The 16757-nt window shown below is 52.1% G+C and overlaps 1 protein-coding gene and 1 pseudogene across 1 annotated transcript; both read right to left on the bottom strand.

Annotated features, from left to right (window-relative positions):
- Positions 1-6550: 6550 nt before the first annotated feature.
- On the bottom strand, positions 6551-8801 carry LOC138986998 (testis-specific Y-encoded protein 1). The gene is made up of 6 exons (XM_070366976.1): positions 8678-8801; positions 8166-8581; positions 7281-7358; positions 6986-7097; positions 6745-6890; positions 6551-6628 (listed from the first exon to the last, which is right to left on the bottom strand). Exons 1-6 carry the CDS (start codon positions 8799-8801, stop codon positions 6551-6553), a joined length of 954 nt encoding a protein of 317 aa, XP_070223077.1.
- A 5278-nt stretch (positions 8802-14079) lies between these two features.
- Positions 14080-16321, bottom strand: LOC138986999 (testis-specific Y-encoded protein 1-like; annotated as a pseudogene).
- Positions 16322-16757: the final 436 nt, after the last annotated feature.

Consider the following 16757-nt stretch of genomic DNA (forward strand, 5'->3'; position numbering starts at 1 on the left):
TTCAGTCGTGTCCGACACTGTGAGACTCCATGGACAGCAGCCCACTGGGCTCCCCCATCCCTGGGATTCTCTAGGCAAGAACCATGGAGTGTGTTGCCATTTCCTTCTCCAATGCATGAAAGTGAAAAGTGAAAGTGTCGCTTAGTCATGTCTGACCCTCAGAGACCCCATGGACTGCAGCCTTCCAGGCTCCTCCATCCATGGGAATTTCCGGGCAAGAGTTCTGGACTGGGGTGCCATTGCCTTCTCCGATTATACTTGTGGAAATTTTTTTTTTTTTTTTTTTGCGTCTCCAAGGGCTCTTTAACAGGCCTACGGGTACCCTCCAAGTATTGGTTCCTGAACATCAGCACACTTGGCTTCCTCTGTGGGTTCCTGGAGTTGAGTCTCCTCCTGTAGTTGAATACCATACCTTCTCCACTTCTGGCACAGATACCTAGCAAACTCTGTGCACCATTCAAGGAACCTGGGATCCTGGCTATAGACCTATGCCAGGAGAAATCTCTCCATTTCCTCTTCCTTTCTCCTCCTCTTTGTCTCTCACCACTATTGTTTTCTCCCCTCCTCAATTTATTTAAATCCTCTAAGCTTTCACAAAATGCTGGCAAGTGATAATCACCAAGGGGTTAGCATCCCTCTCAGAACTGAAGAGGAAGGACGACAGATGACTAAGCTGTAGTCAGTCTATTGTCTCCATTTTAGGTAATTTCATGACTGTAAATTCAAATACAAGTAAATTGCATTTATTTACTCAATGCTTGATTGATTGATTTGCACTTTGAATATTTTACTAGGCCTTTCCAGTTAGTTTGCTTGGGCCAAAGCACTTTTCTAAGTCTCAGCCTAAACCACTTTTAGGTGTATAAAGCATGTGTGTGTGTGTGTGGTGTTCTGGTCTCAGGTGAAAACTCTATGTATAAATAAATGTGCAGAATATTGCATTCTTATCTCCTTTATTTTATTTCTATAGTAAAAATATGAAATGTTTTATTTATAGGTTTTTATTGTTGCTTAGTATTATCAACACTGTTACTGTTGTTTGCTCTGAAGAATGCTCCTAAGGAGTACAAGTTGTATTTATTGCCAAATAAAAAGGTTCCAGTGATAAGATCCCTGACTACTTCCTCTCTTCCATTCTCTATCATTCTACTCTACTGTTTTCCCCACTGGTGCCCTGGTTTTGACAACACTGGCGTTGCTTTTCCTCAAGAAAATTCCATTTCTTCCCGATCCAAAGACTTTGCAACTGTCATTCCTCTGGAAATGCTCTTCCCCTAGGCCTGCATGGCTTGCTACCTCCCTTGTTTAAGCTTCACCAATGCTGTTCAAATCACACAATGAAATCCTCAACCCCTTCCCTTTCCTCCTCCTCCTAAAGGCACTTTAAGTCTCTACCCTCTTCTTTCCTCTGCAGCCTAAATTTCCTAGATTTTCACACACACACACACACACAACACAAAAAAACACAACCTGAGAAGAGATAATAACATCAGGGCTTTGCTTCTTAGAATTAACTTGAGTCAGTTTTTGTGCCTGCAAATAAAAGATAGTTACTAGTGAGTTGAGTTCTTTCAGGAGCTTCCTCTGTTTTTCTATCAATACCTCTATATTTTTTCAGGCAATAACACTTTGTTTTGTTTACAAATGTATGGAATATCTGTCAAGATTATTATTTTTTATTGCCCTTTGTGAATTTCCTTGTCTATTTTGCTTGTTCTTTCAGGTAAAATTTATTGTTTTATTAATGTTGCCAAAACATTATAAGTAAAATTACTATTTATAGAAATAAAATGGTTTAAAAATATTTCTGCTGTCTATCTTTTTACAAATAACATGGCATATTTTTGTTTCTTTTTTTTTTTTTTTTTAACAATCCTACTGTGTTGGCCAGAAATTCTAAACAGTGATGTGTAAATGGGTTTTCTTGTTCTTAGTATCATCAAAGGCAATGAGGATATGGCCTTTTTTTTTTTTTAATTTTACATAATTGTATTAGTTTTGCCAAATATCAAAATGAATCCACCACAGGTATACATGTGTTCCCCATCCTGAACCCTCCTCCCTCCTCCCTCCCCATACCATCCCTCTGGGTCGTCCCAGTGAACTAGCCCCAAGCATCCAGTATCATGCATTGAACCTGAACTGGCATCTCGTTTCATACATGATATTTTACATGTTTCAATGCCATTCTCCCAAATCTTCCCACCCTCTCCCTCTCCCTGATGTATAGAACAGTCTTATGGACTCTATGGGAGGATATGGCTTAATGAATTTCTATTTCTGTTTTTAGATTTTAAGAGAATTGTTTCATTGGATAGTTTACAACATCTGTTGAGACATTTACTTTTCTTTCTTTCTTCCTTCCTTTCCTTTTCTTCCTTTCTTCCCCTGACTCTCTTCCTCTTTCTTTCCTTCCCTTTCTTTCCCCAGGTTTTGGCTTGACTGGACCTTTCCTGAAACAAAAGTAATTCCACTCAGATTGGTTGAATGTTATCCTCTCAGAATCCCATTCCATTTCTCATTTCTAATATTGGAATTAACCTCCTCTTCCCCTTACTTGATTTGCCACAGTTTCTGATTTTCCTTTTCTCAAGAAGCAGCTCTTGTTTTATTATCCCAACAAATTTTATTTTTGTTGTTTTCTATTTTTGTTTCAATTCATATATACCTTCTACTTTCTTTAGGATTTTTTTCTTTATAACATTTTATTTTAAAAGCTTTCTTTACAAATTTTATGGAAATATATTTGATTTAAAATGTTGTGTTTCAGATGTATATCAGAGTGATTTAGTTATGCAGATACATATCTATTCTTTTTTAGGTTATTTTCCATTATAGGTTATTACATGATACTGAGTAGTTTTTTTTTTTCTTTTTTTTTAATAGATGGTTTAGGGCTTGACCTAACTTTAGCAAATTTTGTCTGAATCCCAAATATTTTTATGTATACATTTTTTAATTAAAATTTCATTCTCTATGATTTTTGGCAAGTTAATTCCAAAGATTTCACTACTTGCAGGCTGAATATTTTAATTTATAGTTTACTGAGAATTGTTTTTTTGGAGCTCTGAGGGTATGTGTATATATACACTGATATGTCTATATACACATCCTTTTCAGATTACTACATTTTTAAGATATATAAATATATTTAAAAAGATATTTTCTGTTTGTTTGTATTAAAAACATGAAATTTTTAATTCTAGAAATTTGTTCCCCAAAGAATATAGGATAAGAAGTAAAGGTATAAAACTATTCCTTTGAGAATAATCCCTACAGAACTTGGAAATGTTAAAAAAAAATATTCATAACACTTACTAAAGGTGGTAAGAAAAACTTTATTCAAGGTAAGAGTACTATAGTGGGGTCTTATAATATGGGAGAGAGATTGAGATTAAGTCTGACTCCAGCAGGGCCACAGCTGGGATTTATAGCTAAGGAACCGGGTGGGTACATGAGATTGGAAAGAGAGACTGGGAAACTGAAAAGCAATGAACAATAACAGAGTGGGTATCAGTGGATGGAAACTTATTAAGAGGACCATAAGGGTGAGGGTGGATTCTGGCTGAGGCTAGGCAAGGCTGAAAATATATTGAGGTGAGTGATAAGGAATTTGATCTGATAATGTGGGTGGTCAGATCAAGGGTGAGGTATGTTTTCTAAACTGAAGTAGCAGATTCTGGCTTAGATTGGACTAAATGGACAGGCACCCTGGGATAAAAACATTGCCCAAAGTTGGCAGTGCGTTAATGAACTACTGCTGCATAACAAATAACCCCAAACTAACAGCTTAAAACAATATTATTTCATACTGCTGCTGAAAGTTGGAAATCCAGGAGTAATTCAGTTGAGTGTTCTGGCTCAGGGTTTCATGAGATTGCCGTCATCTGAAGCCTTGATGTGGGCTGGTGGATTTCCTTCCAAGATGGCTTACTCACATAGCTGTTGAAACCAGTTTGCTTGCTGGCTGTTGGGAGAAAGCCTCAGTTCTTTCACATGGGCCTCTCTACTGGGCTACCTGAGTGTTCCCAAGATATGACTAAGCTGGCTTCTAGAGATGAGTGATCCAAGAGGATGAGTCTCAGAGGCTGCAGTGCAATATTATGATTTAGTCTCAGACACTAAGTCATTTTCATTTCTACAATATTCTAACATTACAAGTGATGCCAATAAGTCCAGCTGGGACGACCATATGTGAAGGGGAGTATGGGAGGGAGGAGGACCCTTCAGGAAGGAAAGGACTTGTGGACATTTTGATATTTTGCAAAAAACCAATGTGTTTAAAAATTAAATAAAATTTAAAAAAAAACACATGGTACACATGGCCACTAATTGTTTACACACTTATATGTCCAAAATGCATTTTCCTACCAATTATCCATTACAGCATTAACCTGAAGTTCAGGATCTTGTCATCTAAGTCAGGTCCAGATATGGATCAGGGTCCACTTCTGCAGTATCTCAAGTGTTCAGTCGTTCAGTTGTGTCCTACTCTTTGTGACCCGATGGACTGCAGCACACCACGGTTCCCTGTCCATCATCAACTCCAGGAGCTTGCTCAAACTGAAGTCCACTGAGTTGGTGATGGCATCCAACCATCTCATCCTCTGCCGTCTGCTTCTCCTGCTTTCAATCTTTCCCTCATCAGGGTCTTTTCCAATGGGTCAGTTTTTCGAATCAGGTAGCCAAAGTATTGGAGCTGCTGCTTTAGCATCAGTCCTTCCAATGAATATGCAGGACTGCTTTACTTTAGGATTGACTAGTTTGATCTCCTTGCAGTCCACAAGACTCTCAAATCTTCTCCAACACATCAGTTCAATTTATACAAATGTAGTTCCTCTAGACCTGATGATCTATGAACAAAAGAGATGAATTAATCTGCTCACTTTCACAGCCAACACACAGTGGTGGTGAGGCACAGATAACCTTCATAGACATTCCTGTTCCAGAAGGGAGGGGAGATGGGAGTCAATAGTAGCAGTTCTGAAATCCCATGGGATCTTGTTGGCAGTCCTTTGATTAGGATTTAAGGCCTGGAAACTTCCTAGGCTTCAGTCTCTGAATTTTTAATTCTGCCCTCTGACATGATTCCATTGCATGAAAGGTGGGTAGTAAACAGTTACAGTGAAACAGTCTCTCTAGCCTGCCTCCTGCTTGTCGAAGGTAGAAGTCCAGAGCTCTCTTATTTTGTACTATTGCTGGTCCTTTCAGTCCAAGCTGAACTTAAATATATTATCTTAAAAACTTGGTGTGTCTCCTGATAATCTTACTGGTGTTCATGGCAAAACACCCCACTCTAAAGCCACAACCACACGTCTTCATGAAAAGGCCTCTTCTGTCTTGGTTTTCTGCTGAGATAGCTGAGGGATAACACCCTGAAACTTGGTAGGTGTCTTATTGTGTGACTGAAATGATCTCTGAGTGACACTCCTAAACTCTTTGGAGGGCATTGGCCTGCCTAAATAATGCCATGAAGCATCCCCTTCCAGGTTTCTGAGGCTTAACAAAGAATTTTAGTCACACTCACCCTTAGACAACCTTTACTTTAAAAAAATAAAATAAGAATTGATGCAGAGGTGATGTAAAATGTTATATTTAGACCACCTTATCTCAGTGCCCTGGATATGACCTTGCTTGAGAGCCATTAATTTTAGCATCTTCTGTCATCTTAAAAGACTGGAAAATTTCCAAATCAGCAAGTTCTGTCTTCTTTTTTAATATTCTTTCTCTTAAACATTTTTGTTTTTAATTTCTCTTCATATTTTACTATAGGCAGCAATAAACCAGGAAGCACTTTTGGCTGTTTGGCTGGAAATCTCCTTAGCTAGATATCTCAATTAATTAGGTAGAGTTTCTCCTTCCAGATCATTAGGTACATTTTCTTTTCATAAACTGCAGGTGTAGTGGACTTTCCTCTGCACACTCCCCAGGCTCTTTCCTCTTGCCTCTCCTTTTTGCCAGGCATCCTGGGTGCACCACTGTGATTCCACTTAGAACATGTTTGCTCAGTGAGATAACGGGATTGATTCCCTGGCTTCAGTGCTTCTGCTGGCCAGCGTCTATGTACCTTTCCCTAAGACCTTCATGTTTTCGCTATCCAACTTCCATCACCTGGCTAGGTCAATTCTGACAGATCATACTCACAATCGTAGTGGCAGGGACTTCTATGAGCACGTGTGCACACACATGCATGTGTACACAGTAACATCCCTGAGAGGAAACTTGCACATATGCAGAACTACAAGCTGATGATTCTGACACAGGCACTTAATTCACCCTGCCTCTAGTCGTATCACCTAGGACTCTGACATGGAGAGCGCTGCCACCACAGCTGACTGGAGGGGACTTACTGCGCTCGGACACACCGAGGCCCCCCCAGCCCCCAGTCTCAGCAAGTCACCTGCTACATGCTTGACTCAGGCTCTGGCTCTGCAGCCAGTTTGCATGAGCCTGAGCATCCCCATTTGCGAAAGAAAGTACTGTGTCCCAGCTACTATTCGGCTGTCCCTACGGGGCCTACCTCCAGACCCCATCACCACATGTGTTTCTGTCAGTTATCTCTCGTGGACGAACCTTCCTCCCTGAGGTAGTACTTCAGGGGATCGTCCCACACGTCTTCGCTGATGATCTGCAGGCAACACGAGCAAGGTCAGCCAGGGGCTGACCAGGCTCCCAACCCTCCCATGAGCAGCCAAGAACTCCAACATCAACCACCTACTGTGTGCAAGCCCAAAGCAACCCCACCTCAGCAATCCTGTTCGATTCTGGGCCGTTGTGGCCTGACAGCCAGTTGAGAAAGTTAAGGCTCCTGGTGTCCAGCCTGCGGTTGGGGGCTCCCCGTTCAAAGTCCCAGAACCAGTGGACTGGAGTGGATCGACGTGCCCTGTACCCTGCAGACAGACCGGGGAGACTGGGGTGGACACCGCAGGTGCATCATCCACACGCTTGCACACCCACACTCATCACCCCGGGAGCCACCTTTTACCAGTGATGTCAAGGTAATACTCCTTAATGATCACCGAGTTCAAGAAGTAGGGGTTGTCCCGAAAGGAAAAGATCAGCTTGCAGCGGGACGGCGGATGGCTCCGCACCTGCACCTGCCAGGATAGCGAGGAGGGAAAAGGTGCAAGCTTCTAGGGGCCTCAGCTTGCCTCCAAGGCAGGCATGATCAGCTTCCCCGATGCCTCTCCAAAGTCTCACAGCACAGGAACATGGCTAACACGTTCCTCCCACTCCCCGCCAGGTCCCATACCCACCCTTCCTCAGACTCCCTCACTGACCTTCAAGTCCATCATGTAGCCGAGAAAGTCTTGATCTTGGTCGCTGATCAGGACGGAGACTTGAGGGTGGCTCATAATCTGCTTTAGGTCAAGGAGCCATTCAGGCCACATGCCGGCCAAGAAGAGCCAGGAGCATCAGCCCTAGTCTGGGGTGGAACAAGGATACTGGAACACGCATCTGCAAGGAGCTTGGCGGGCACTGCCTCTTGCCCGGCCACTGCTGATATCCTCAGGACCTGCCATACCATCAGACACGCTCATGGCTCTGGGCCCCTTGGGATGGTGTGCATCTGCATTCCCCAAGCAGGGGCTGTTTCTGACCGCTACTCTGCTCCTCCAGACCTGTGTATGCTGGGTAGTGGCATGTCACTGCTTATACGGTCAGACTTGCAGTCCTTGGGACAAACCGTGTCTGAAAGTAAAGGGCTTCTTGGGTATGTGTGTGTGTGTTTATGTGTACGTGTGTGTGTGTGTGTGTGTGTGTGTGTGTGTGTGTGCGTGCGTGCGTGCGTGTGTGAATGACTCACATGTCCCAGCAATGTGCCGGGATCACCCACATTTACACCAATAACTGTCTGCGAACGCTGCTCTTGTGTACCGTCTCTGGTCAATGTTGACTTAGAGGCCTCGGGGGCTGCGCCTCCTCAGATGCAGGCCTGAAGGAGACACTCAAAGGCATGGCTGCGACACGTCCACCTGTGGCCCTGCCCAGGCCCTACTCGGCTGTGCCTTTGGAGCCTGCCAATTGCCCAGGACCGCATTTCCTTCAGTGGCCTCCGGCGCCCTTCCTGTGCCCTCGCCTCCACCCCCTCCGCCTGCTCCTGCCCCTTCTCCCCTTCCTCGTCCTCCTGAGCAGCGGACCCCAAGGAGCAGCGCAAAGGATACAGCTTTGGCCCAGAAGCCAGGGATGCCCTGGATGATGGCGCTCCTCCGAGCCAAGTGACGCTTCCTCCTCTGATGGTTCTTGCGCATGAACTGAACGTAAGCCCTGCGGTTTTGCTCACGCTCAGAGCTCAGTTCTACCTGCAGGGCGGCCAGTGCCTGCACGGCATCCAGCTCCTGGCGCTCACAAGGGCCTCCGGGCCTTTCCTGGCCCTGCTCCTCCACCGTCTTCTCCTCTAGCTCCTGGGAGGGCCGCTGTTCCTGCTCCTCATCCGCCACAACCTCCACCTCCTCCATGATGTCTTCCGCAAGCAGCTGGAACTCCCGCCCGATCCCCGCCACGTCTCCGTCCACCAGGGCCTCGCCCTCCTCCACCGCCTCCACCCTGAAGAGGGTGGCCTCTTGGCCTGGCGTGACAACTGCTGGTGACAAGGTCCCAGCTGCGCACTGCATCACGATGGCAGGCTGCGGGGTGGGGGAGGGGGGGTGGGGGCGGGGCCCTGCCCCCTGAGTACCTGGGCTCACAACTTGGAAGGTGCGGGGTCCCGGGACGCTCCCGCCTTCCTCTGACCGCCTCTCACGTTCCTCTTGGCCTTGGCGGTGACCCCGAGCTGGGGCAGATGCGAAGGGACGCGACATAAGAGCACAACAAGTGGGGCGTAATGGCGGCCCAGGCTGCAGTAAACCTGTGGGACCGACTAGCTCTTTTGGGGGCGGGCAGTGAGGGGGATTGTCAGAAGGCGGGGGCTGGTGTGTGGGGGTGTTGGCGTGAGGCCGAAGAAAGGGGTGCCAGAAACGCAGGACGGGGTGAACGGGCCCTAGGAGATCAGGCGAACCGGCGGGGGCCTAGGCTGTGAGCCATGCACAGACTGCTGGCCCAAATCTAGACCAATGGCCGACAGGGTAGTGGGCGGCACTCTTATGGACACGCCCCCAGACCGGAGGGCATCTTCCGGGCTTCCTGTGCTGCTCCAGCGCCCCCACGTGGCCAGATTCTGCTCCAGGGAGGGACAGGGTTTTGCATGTGGCCGGGCTAGCCCCAGGCGCTGTCATTGACCTGGCTCTGGAAATTCCAAGCACGGGTTCCTGCTCCGCAATCCGAACCGCACACTCCTGTGTCCCCTGGGACTGGCAATAACTGAGAGCTCTCCCTGAGTATCCAAGGGATACGCAGGGGTGCCAAGGGGCTGGATACTTTTCTTCAGGGGACAGAGAGCCTGCTGCTGTCCGGATGCTAGGGGAGTAGGGAAGAACCCCACCTACAGGGCTACAGTGGATCTCCACTGTTCGGGAACACCAGCGCCTTAGTGTACAGCGCTCGCTCTGTGTCTCTGTATCTTTGCTTCTGGCATAGCACTGTGTTGGGCAATCCTTCCGCGTGTGTAGCAGGCGCTGGTGTCTGTGTGTCTCCGTCTCTCTAAGTAGTGCTGTTGCCGTCTGCAACTCTGTGGACACCAGCGCTCAGAAGAGACGCTTATCCTTGGCGTGAAGGCAAGCCCTTCTCGTCCTGAGTGAGTTTCACCGGTGGGAGTTCAGAGGGTTTTCGTCCACACGTTCGGAGAGTGCTTTCTCGACCTTGAAAGCCAACAGTGGGCGGTCACTGCTGAAGCGCAGAAGGGGACGGGCGACCCTCCCTCCCTCGCTGGGCCGACGTGAAAGCTGCACAAGCCTGAGGTGCCGTGGCCACACTGTGCGCAGAGGGAGAAACGAGGCCCGCTCTGCTGGCATGAGGGACCCCCCTGAACCTTGTGCGAATGCCGGCCAGGGAGACGCTAAGGACAGCTCCCCGTTAAGTTCCACGACTCACCGGTGTCGGAGACATGCACGGCTGCCATCGACCCTATGGAGGCCCTTTCAAAGTGGTTCTGTTCTCCATGTGAGAACACATCCCAGCCTGCCCTGTGGCCCAAGCCTGTGGGGCCTGGAGCAGCAAGAGGATCAAGCTAAACCAGCCATCCTATAGTCCTGACACCCGATATATGCGTTCTACAAAGAGCTTGGGCATGGGCAGGGCCGACCCGATTCAGTTGCATGGACCGAGATGTGGGCTCAAGAGTGTTTGTCGGGGGCTTGAACAAAGGCAGGACCCAGCCTGGGTCATGGCAGGGACTGTGCTGTGGCCTCGGGAGTGTCTGTCGGGATGAACAAGGGCAGGATCCAGCCTGGATCAGTGCAGGGACCGAGATGTGCTCCAAGGAGTGTTTATCGGCTGCTTGATCATGGGCAGGACCCAGCCTGGCTCGATGACGGGACCGAGAGGTGGTGTCGGGTGTGTTTGTCAGGGGCTTGAACAAAGGGAGGATCCAGCCTGGTTCAGTGCAGGGACCGAGGGGTGGGCTCAGGAGGATTTGTCGGGGGTTTGAACAAGCGCAGGACCCAGCCTGGTTCAATGCAGCGAGTGAGATGCGGGCACAGTGGTGTTTCCTGGGGGGTGGGGGGCGGGGGGGTTGAACAAGGGGAGGACACACCTTAGTTGAGTTCAGGAGCAGGGAGCCAGCTGTGGGCTCAATACTGTTTGCTGGGGGCTTACCTCAGGCCAGGAACCAGCCTGAGAATCAGATGCAGGCCCAGAAGTGTTGGTCAGTGGCTTCAACACGTGCAGCTCCTGGCCTGGTTCACGGCAGGGACAGAGAAGCCGGCTCAGGGGTATTTGTTCAGCGGCTTGAACAAGGGCAGGACCCAGACTGGGTCGGTGCAGGGCCCGAGATGTGGGCTCAGGAGTGCTTGTCGGGGCTTGACCATGGGAAGCACCCAGCCTGCTTCAGTGCAGGGACCGGGATGTGGGCTCAGGAGACTTTGTCGGGGCTGGAAGATGGGCAGGGCCCACCCGATTCAGTGCAGGGCCCGAGATGTGGGCTCAGGAGTATTTGTCGGGGTCGGGAACAAGGGCAGCACCCAGCCGGGATCAGTGCAGGGACCGAGATGTGGGTTCCGGAGTATCTGTCGGGGGCTTGAACAAGACAAGGAGCCAGCCAGGTTCAATGCAGCGAGTGAGACGCGGGCTCAGTAGTGTTTCCTGGGGGCTTGAACAAGGGGAGGACACACCGTAGTTCAGGGGTACAGAGCGCGTTGTGGGCTCAGGAATGTGTTCCGGGGGCTTGACTAAGGCCAGGAACAAGCCTGAGAGTCCGATGCAGGCCCAGGAGTGTCGGTCGGGGGCTTGAAGAAGTGCAGGACCTGGCCTGGTTCGGTGCAGGAACCGAGATGTGCGCTCAGGAGTATTTGTCGGGGTTTGGGCAAGGGCAGGACCCAGGATTTGCTCGCTGTGGCCAGCTGAGTGACAGGCGCCTGTGTTCTGCCTTCTCCCATCACCTTGGACAGCTTCACAGTACCAGTCACGTTGGCGGATCCATTGTCTGTGCTTCCCTCAGGGAACCAGAAAACAAGGGCGCTGGCCTCCGCTGACTTGGAGAACCGCTTTCTCCGTGTGCATCTATCTAGGTCGTTCCTTGTCAATGGCGTGGCCCTGTTGCTAGCCCACCAGCCGTCAGGGCCCACAACACTCCGAGTGAGGCCCCTGTGCTTCCCACCTGTGTAGCTTGCTGAGTGCACCTGTCTCCCTGTCTCCCTGTAGCAGGAAAAGGCCAAAGAGACGCCCGGGCCTGCAAGGGCCCCAAGAGACTGTGACAGGCCTGGGTCTGATCCAATCTTGTGAAGAAGGAGCACGTGGATACAGGCACTCTTCCGATACAAGGCACGGAACCTGAGGCCGTAAAGGTAAGGCGGCAACCCTACACGCCGTCCCTTCTCTTTAACACTACCCAGACACACTCAGTCCCTGAACCGATGCTGCCCTGGGCACCCGGCCCTGTCTGGGCCCACAGCTCATGCCTCCCTGGGCAGAAAGCAGCTTTGCTACCTCAAAGGCACCAAGAGGCCTTGTACCACCCGGGCCTCACTGCTTTGCTAAATGCCAAGACTCTCTTTCAGTTGCTCTCATTAGGCCCAGCTAGAATTCCCGACAGTCAGGCATCCCTGCTTGCCTACACAGCCCACATGCCAAGGAAGCCAGTCCCCGCTTGGGCCCGGGGACATCCAAGACGGTCACCTGGAAGGCAGGGTGCCTCTGAGTGTCATCTGGTGCAGATGCCCTACGACAGAATCAGAGACTCTGCTCCAGCGACACTGCCAGAAACCTCCGTCTGGGGCAGACGCACCCCTTAGCCCCTCCGGCCCCCCCCACAGCCGGGGGCAAGAGCCCCAGAGGAAGGAAGGAATTCACGTCAGGACTTGGAGCACGACCCATGGGGTATCTTTGGCAGGGCCGCTAATGCCTAGCCCCTGGGCCCTGAAATCCACCAGCAGGCTCTCAACCGCCCCCAGGGGCTTCCCTGTCTGCCATTCTCCCGAGGTCCCTTGGCACATGCAAGTAGCCCACCATCCTTGCTTCCTCCCTCTTCCCTCCCTCACAGGCACACTCCGGCAGAGGGACGCACACGTACACCCACACCTGCGCCTCCCTCGCCTTTCTGCCCTGCCGAGGAGGCTGGAAATGCCTGGACGTCTGCCACGCTCACACCCTGTCTCTCCTCGCGTGCCTGTGGTTTTGCACGGACAGCCTAGCTTAGCACATCTTGCGTTGTGTTTCGCATCATGCCAGTGTGTGAGACCCTCGTGGAGACAGCGTGCGGGCCGATGGGCCGATCCTGGGCAGCACTGGCCCAGGGCCCTCCCGGGTCTCCTTCTTACGTGTGTGGAACAAGTCCCCAGTGCAGCAGGCAATCTGTGCCTCTTTCTCCTTCGGGTCTCTGCTCTTCTCTACAGGAACTTGGCCTCCTCTCCACCCCGGGTCCAGCCGTACCCTCGCCCACCATTTCCAGAGGCCGGCCCACGTCCCCATGGACTGAGGGCTCCTCAGGCAGCGGTTTCAAAGCCCCGCCCCACCTGATTTGCCCTCGCGGAATCCTCAGACCATGCACTTCCCTCTCCCTGGTCCAAGCACACACAACCACAAGTTAGAAGTGGCGAGCGTGTTTTGGATTTGGTCTAATTGCGGATTTCTCGAGCCACGGTCCGCAGGTATCACTGGCCATCTTTTCCTCATTCCCATCCTGGATACGGTCATGCGGAGAGTCGGTGACCAACCTCCGTCAGCCTGGGGACGCCTCGTGCCTCCTCTTCTGGTCGCTCGTCACCTCCTCTCCCGTCGCCTTCATCTCTGCGTCCGCCCTGGGCCGGACACACACACACACCCCCGCATAAAGACAGGTGACACAAGCACACGCGTGTATACACACACATGCTTTGCACGTGGACACGGACGCAAACAGGGAACACAGGGGTTTCAGGAGCCGAAGACCCGTGTCCAGCAATGACGGAGATGGTGTCACTAGGCACCATGTCCTGCCCCTGGGGCTCCCTGTCCACCTCCTCCCAGAGACGTCCGGATTTTCCCTGAAGCAACTTCAAGCTCAGCAGGTGTGGTGCTGGTGAGATCAGAGTATTGGATGTGGAAATTCACACAAGATCCCAAAGTCAGCGCACAGGTGCACTGGGGCCCTGGACAGGACGCCCTTTCAATGACAGGCCATCCTAGGTTAAGGGGCGGAAGTGAAGGGCCCAGGCATTCTCAAACTCAGTGAGAGGAAGGACGCCGGGGGAATGGCAGGACCCAAGGACAGATGATTCTGACACAGGCACTTAATTCACCCTGCCTCTAGTCGTATCACCTAGGACTCTCGCGCTGCCACCACAGCTGACTGGAGGGGGACTTACTGCGCTCTCGGACACACCGAGGCCCCCCCAGCCCCCAGTCTCAGCAAGTCACCTGCTACATGCTTGACTCAGGCTCTGGCTCTGCAGCCAGTTTGCATGAGCCTGAGCATCCCCATTTGCGAAAGAAAGTACTGTGTCCCAGCTACTATTCGGCTGTCCCTACGGGGCCTACCTCCAGACCCCATCACCACATGTGTTTCTGTCAGTTATCTCTCGTGGACGAACCTTCCTCCCTGAGGTAGTACTTCAGGGGATCGTCCCACACGTCTTCGCTGATGATCTGCAGGCAACACGAGCAAGGTCAGCCAGGGGCTGACCAGGCTCCCAACCCTCCCATGAGCAGCCAAGAACTCCAACATCAACCACCTACTGTGTGCAAGCCCAAAGCAACCCCACCTCAGCAATCCTGTTCGATTCTGGGCCGTTGTGGCCTGACAGCCAGTTGAGAAAGTTAAGGCTCCTGGTGTCCAGCCTGCGGTTGGGGGCTCCCCGTTCAAAGTCCCAGAACCAGTGGACTGGAGTGGATCGACGTGCCCTGTACCCTGCAGACAGACCGGGGAGACTGGGGTGGACACCGCAGGTGCATCATCCACACGCTTGCACACCCACACTCATCACCCCGGGAGCCACCTTTTACCAGTGATGTCAAGGTAATACTCCTTAATGATCACCGAGTTCAAGAAGTAGGGGTTGTCCCGAAAGGAAAAGATCAGCTTGCAGCGGGACGGCGGATGGCTCCGCACCTGCACCTGCCAGGATAGCGAGGAGGAAAAGGTGCAAGCTTCTAGGGGCCTCAGCTTGCCTCCAAGGCAGGCATGATCAGCTTCCCGATGCCTCTCCAAAGTCTCACAGCACAGGAACATGGCTAACACGTTCCTCCCACCCCCGCCAGGTCCCATACCCACCCTTCCTCAGACTCCCTCACTGACCTTCAAGTCCATCATCAGCCGAGAAAGTCTTGATCTTGGTCGCTGATCAGGACGGAGACTTGAGGGTGGCTCATAATCTGCTTTAGGTCAAGGAGCCATTCAGGCCACATGCCGGCCAAGAAGAGCCAGGAGCATCAGCCCTAGTCTGGGGTGGAACAAGGATACTGGAACACGCATCTGCAAGGAGCTTGGCGGGCACTGCCTCTTGCCCGGCCACTGCTGATATCCTCAGGACCTGCCATACCATCAGACACGCTCATGGCTCTGGGCCCCTTGGGATGGTGTGCATCTGCATTCCCCAAGCAGGGGCTGTTTCTGACCGCTACTCTGCTCCTCCAGACCTGTGTATGCTGGGTAGTGGCATGTCACTGCTTATACGGTCAGACTTGCAGTCCTTGGGACAAACCGTGTCTGAAAGTAAAGGGCTTCTTGGGTATGTGTGTGTGTGTTTATGTGTACGTGTGTGTGTGTGTGTGTGTGTGTGTGTGTGTGTGTGTGCGTGCGCGTGCGTGTGTGAATGACTCACATGTCCCAGCAATGTGCCGGGATCACCCACATTTACACCAATAACTGTCTGCGAACGCTGCTCTTGTGTACCGTCTCTGGTCAATGTTGACTTAGAGGCCTCGGGGGCTGCGCCTCCTCAGATGCAGGCCTGAAGGAGACACTCAAAGGCATGGCTGCGACACGTCCACCTGTGGCCCTGCCCAGGCCCTACTCGGCTGTGCCTTTGGAGCCTGCCAATTGCCCAGGACCGCATTTCCTTCAGTGGCCTCCGGCGCCCTTCCTGTGCCCTCGCCTCCACCCCCTCCGCCTGCTCCTGCCCCTTCTCCCCTTCCTCGTCCTCCTGAGCAGCGGACCCCAAGGAGCAGCGCAAAGGATACAGCTTTGGCCCAGAAGCCAGGGATGCCCTGGATGATGGCGCTCCTCCGAGCCAAGTGACGCTTCCTCCTCTGATGGTTCTTGCGCATGAACTGAACGTAAGCCCTGCGGTTTTGCTCACGCTCAGAGCTCAGTTCTACCTGCAGGGCGGCCAGTGCCTGCACGGCATCCAGCTCCTGGCGCTCACAAGGGCCTCCGGGCCTTTCCTGGCCCTGCTCCTCCACCGTCTTCTCCTCTAGCTCCTGGGAGGGCCGCTGTTCCTGCTCCTCATCCGCCACAACCTCCACCTCCTCCATGATGTCTTCCGCAAGCAGCTGGAACTCCCGCCCGATCCCCGCCACGTCTCCGTCCACCAGGGCCTCGCCCTCCTCCACCGCCTCCACCCTGAAGAGGGTGGCCTCTTGGCCTGGCGTGACAACTGCTGGTGACAAGGTCCCAGCTGCGCACTGCATCACGACGGCAGGCTGGGGGGGGGGGGGGGGGGGGGCGGGGCCCTGCCCCCTGAGTACCTGGGCTCACAACTTGGAAGGTGCGGGGTCCCGGGACGCTCCCGCCTTCCTCTGACCGCCTCTCACGTTCCTCTTGGCCTTGGCGGTGACCCCGAGCTGGGGCAGATGCGAAGGGACGCGACATAAGAGCACAACAAGTGGGGCGTAATGGCGGCCCAGGCTGCAGTAAACCTGTGGGACCGACTAGCTCTTTTGGGGGCGGGCAGTGAGGGGGATTGTCAGAAGGCGGGGGCTGGTGTGTGGGGGTGTTGGCGTGAGGCCGAAGAAAGGGGTGCCAGAAACGCAGGACGGGGTGAACGGGCCCTAGGAGATCAGGCGAACAGGCGGGGGCCTAGGCTGTGAGCCATGCACAGACTGCTGGCCCAAATCTAGACCAATGGCCGACAGGGTAGGGGGCGGCACTCTTATGGACACGCCCCCAGACCGGAGGGCATCTTCCGGGCTTCCTGTGCTGCTCCAGCGCCCCCACGTGGCCAGATTCTGCTCCAGGGAGGGACAGGGTTTTGCATGTGGCCGGGCTAGCCCCAGGCGCTGTCATTGACCTGGCTCTGGAAATTCCA

The sequence above is a fragment of the Bos mutus genome, unplaced genomic scaffold (assembly GCF_027580195.1).
Source record: "Bos mutus isolate GX-2022 unplaced genomic scaffold, NWIPB_WYAK_1.1 CTG377, whole genome shotgun sequence".
Lineage (NCBI taxonomy): Eukaryota > Metazoa > Chordata > Mammalia > Artiodactyla > Bovidae > Bos > Bos mutus.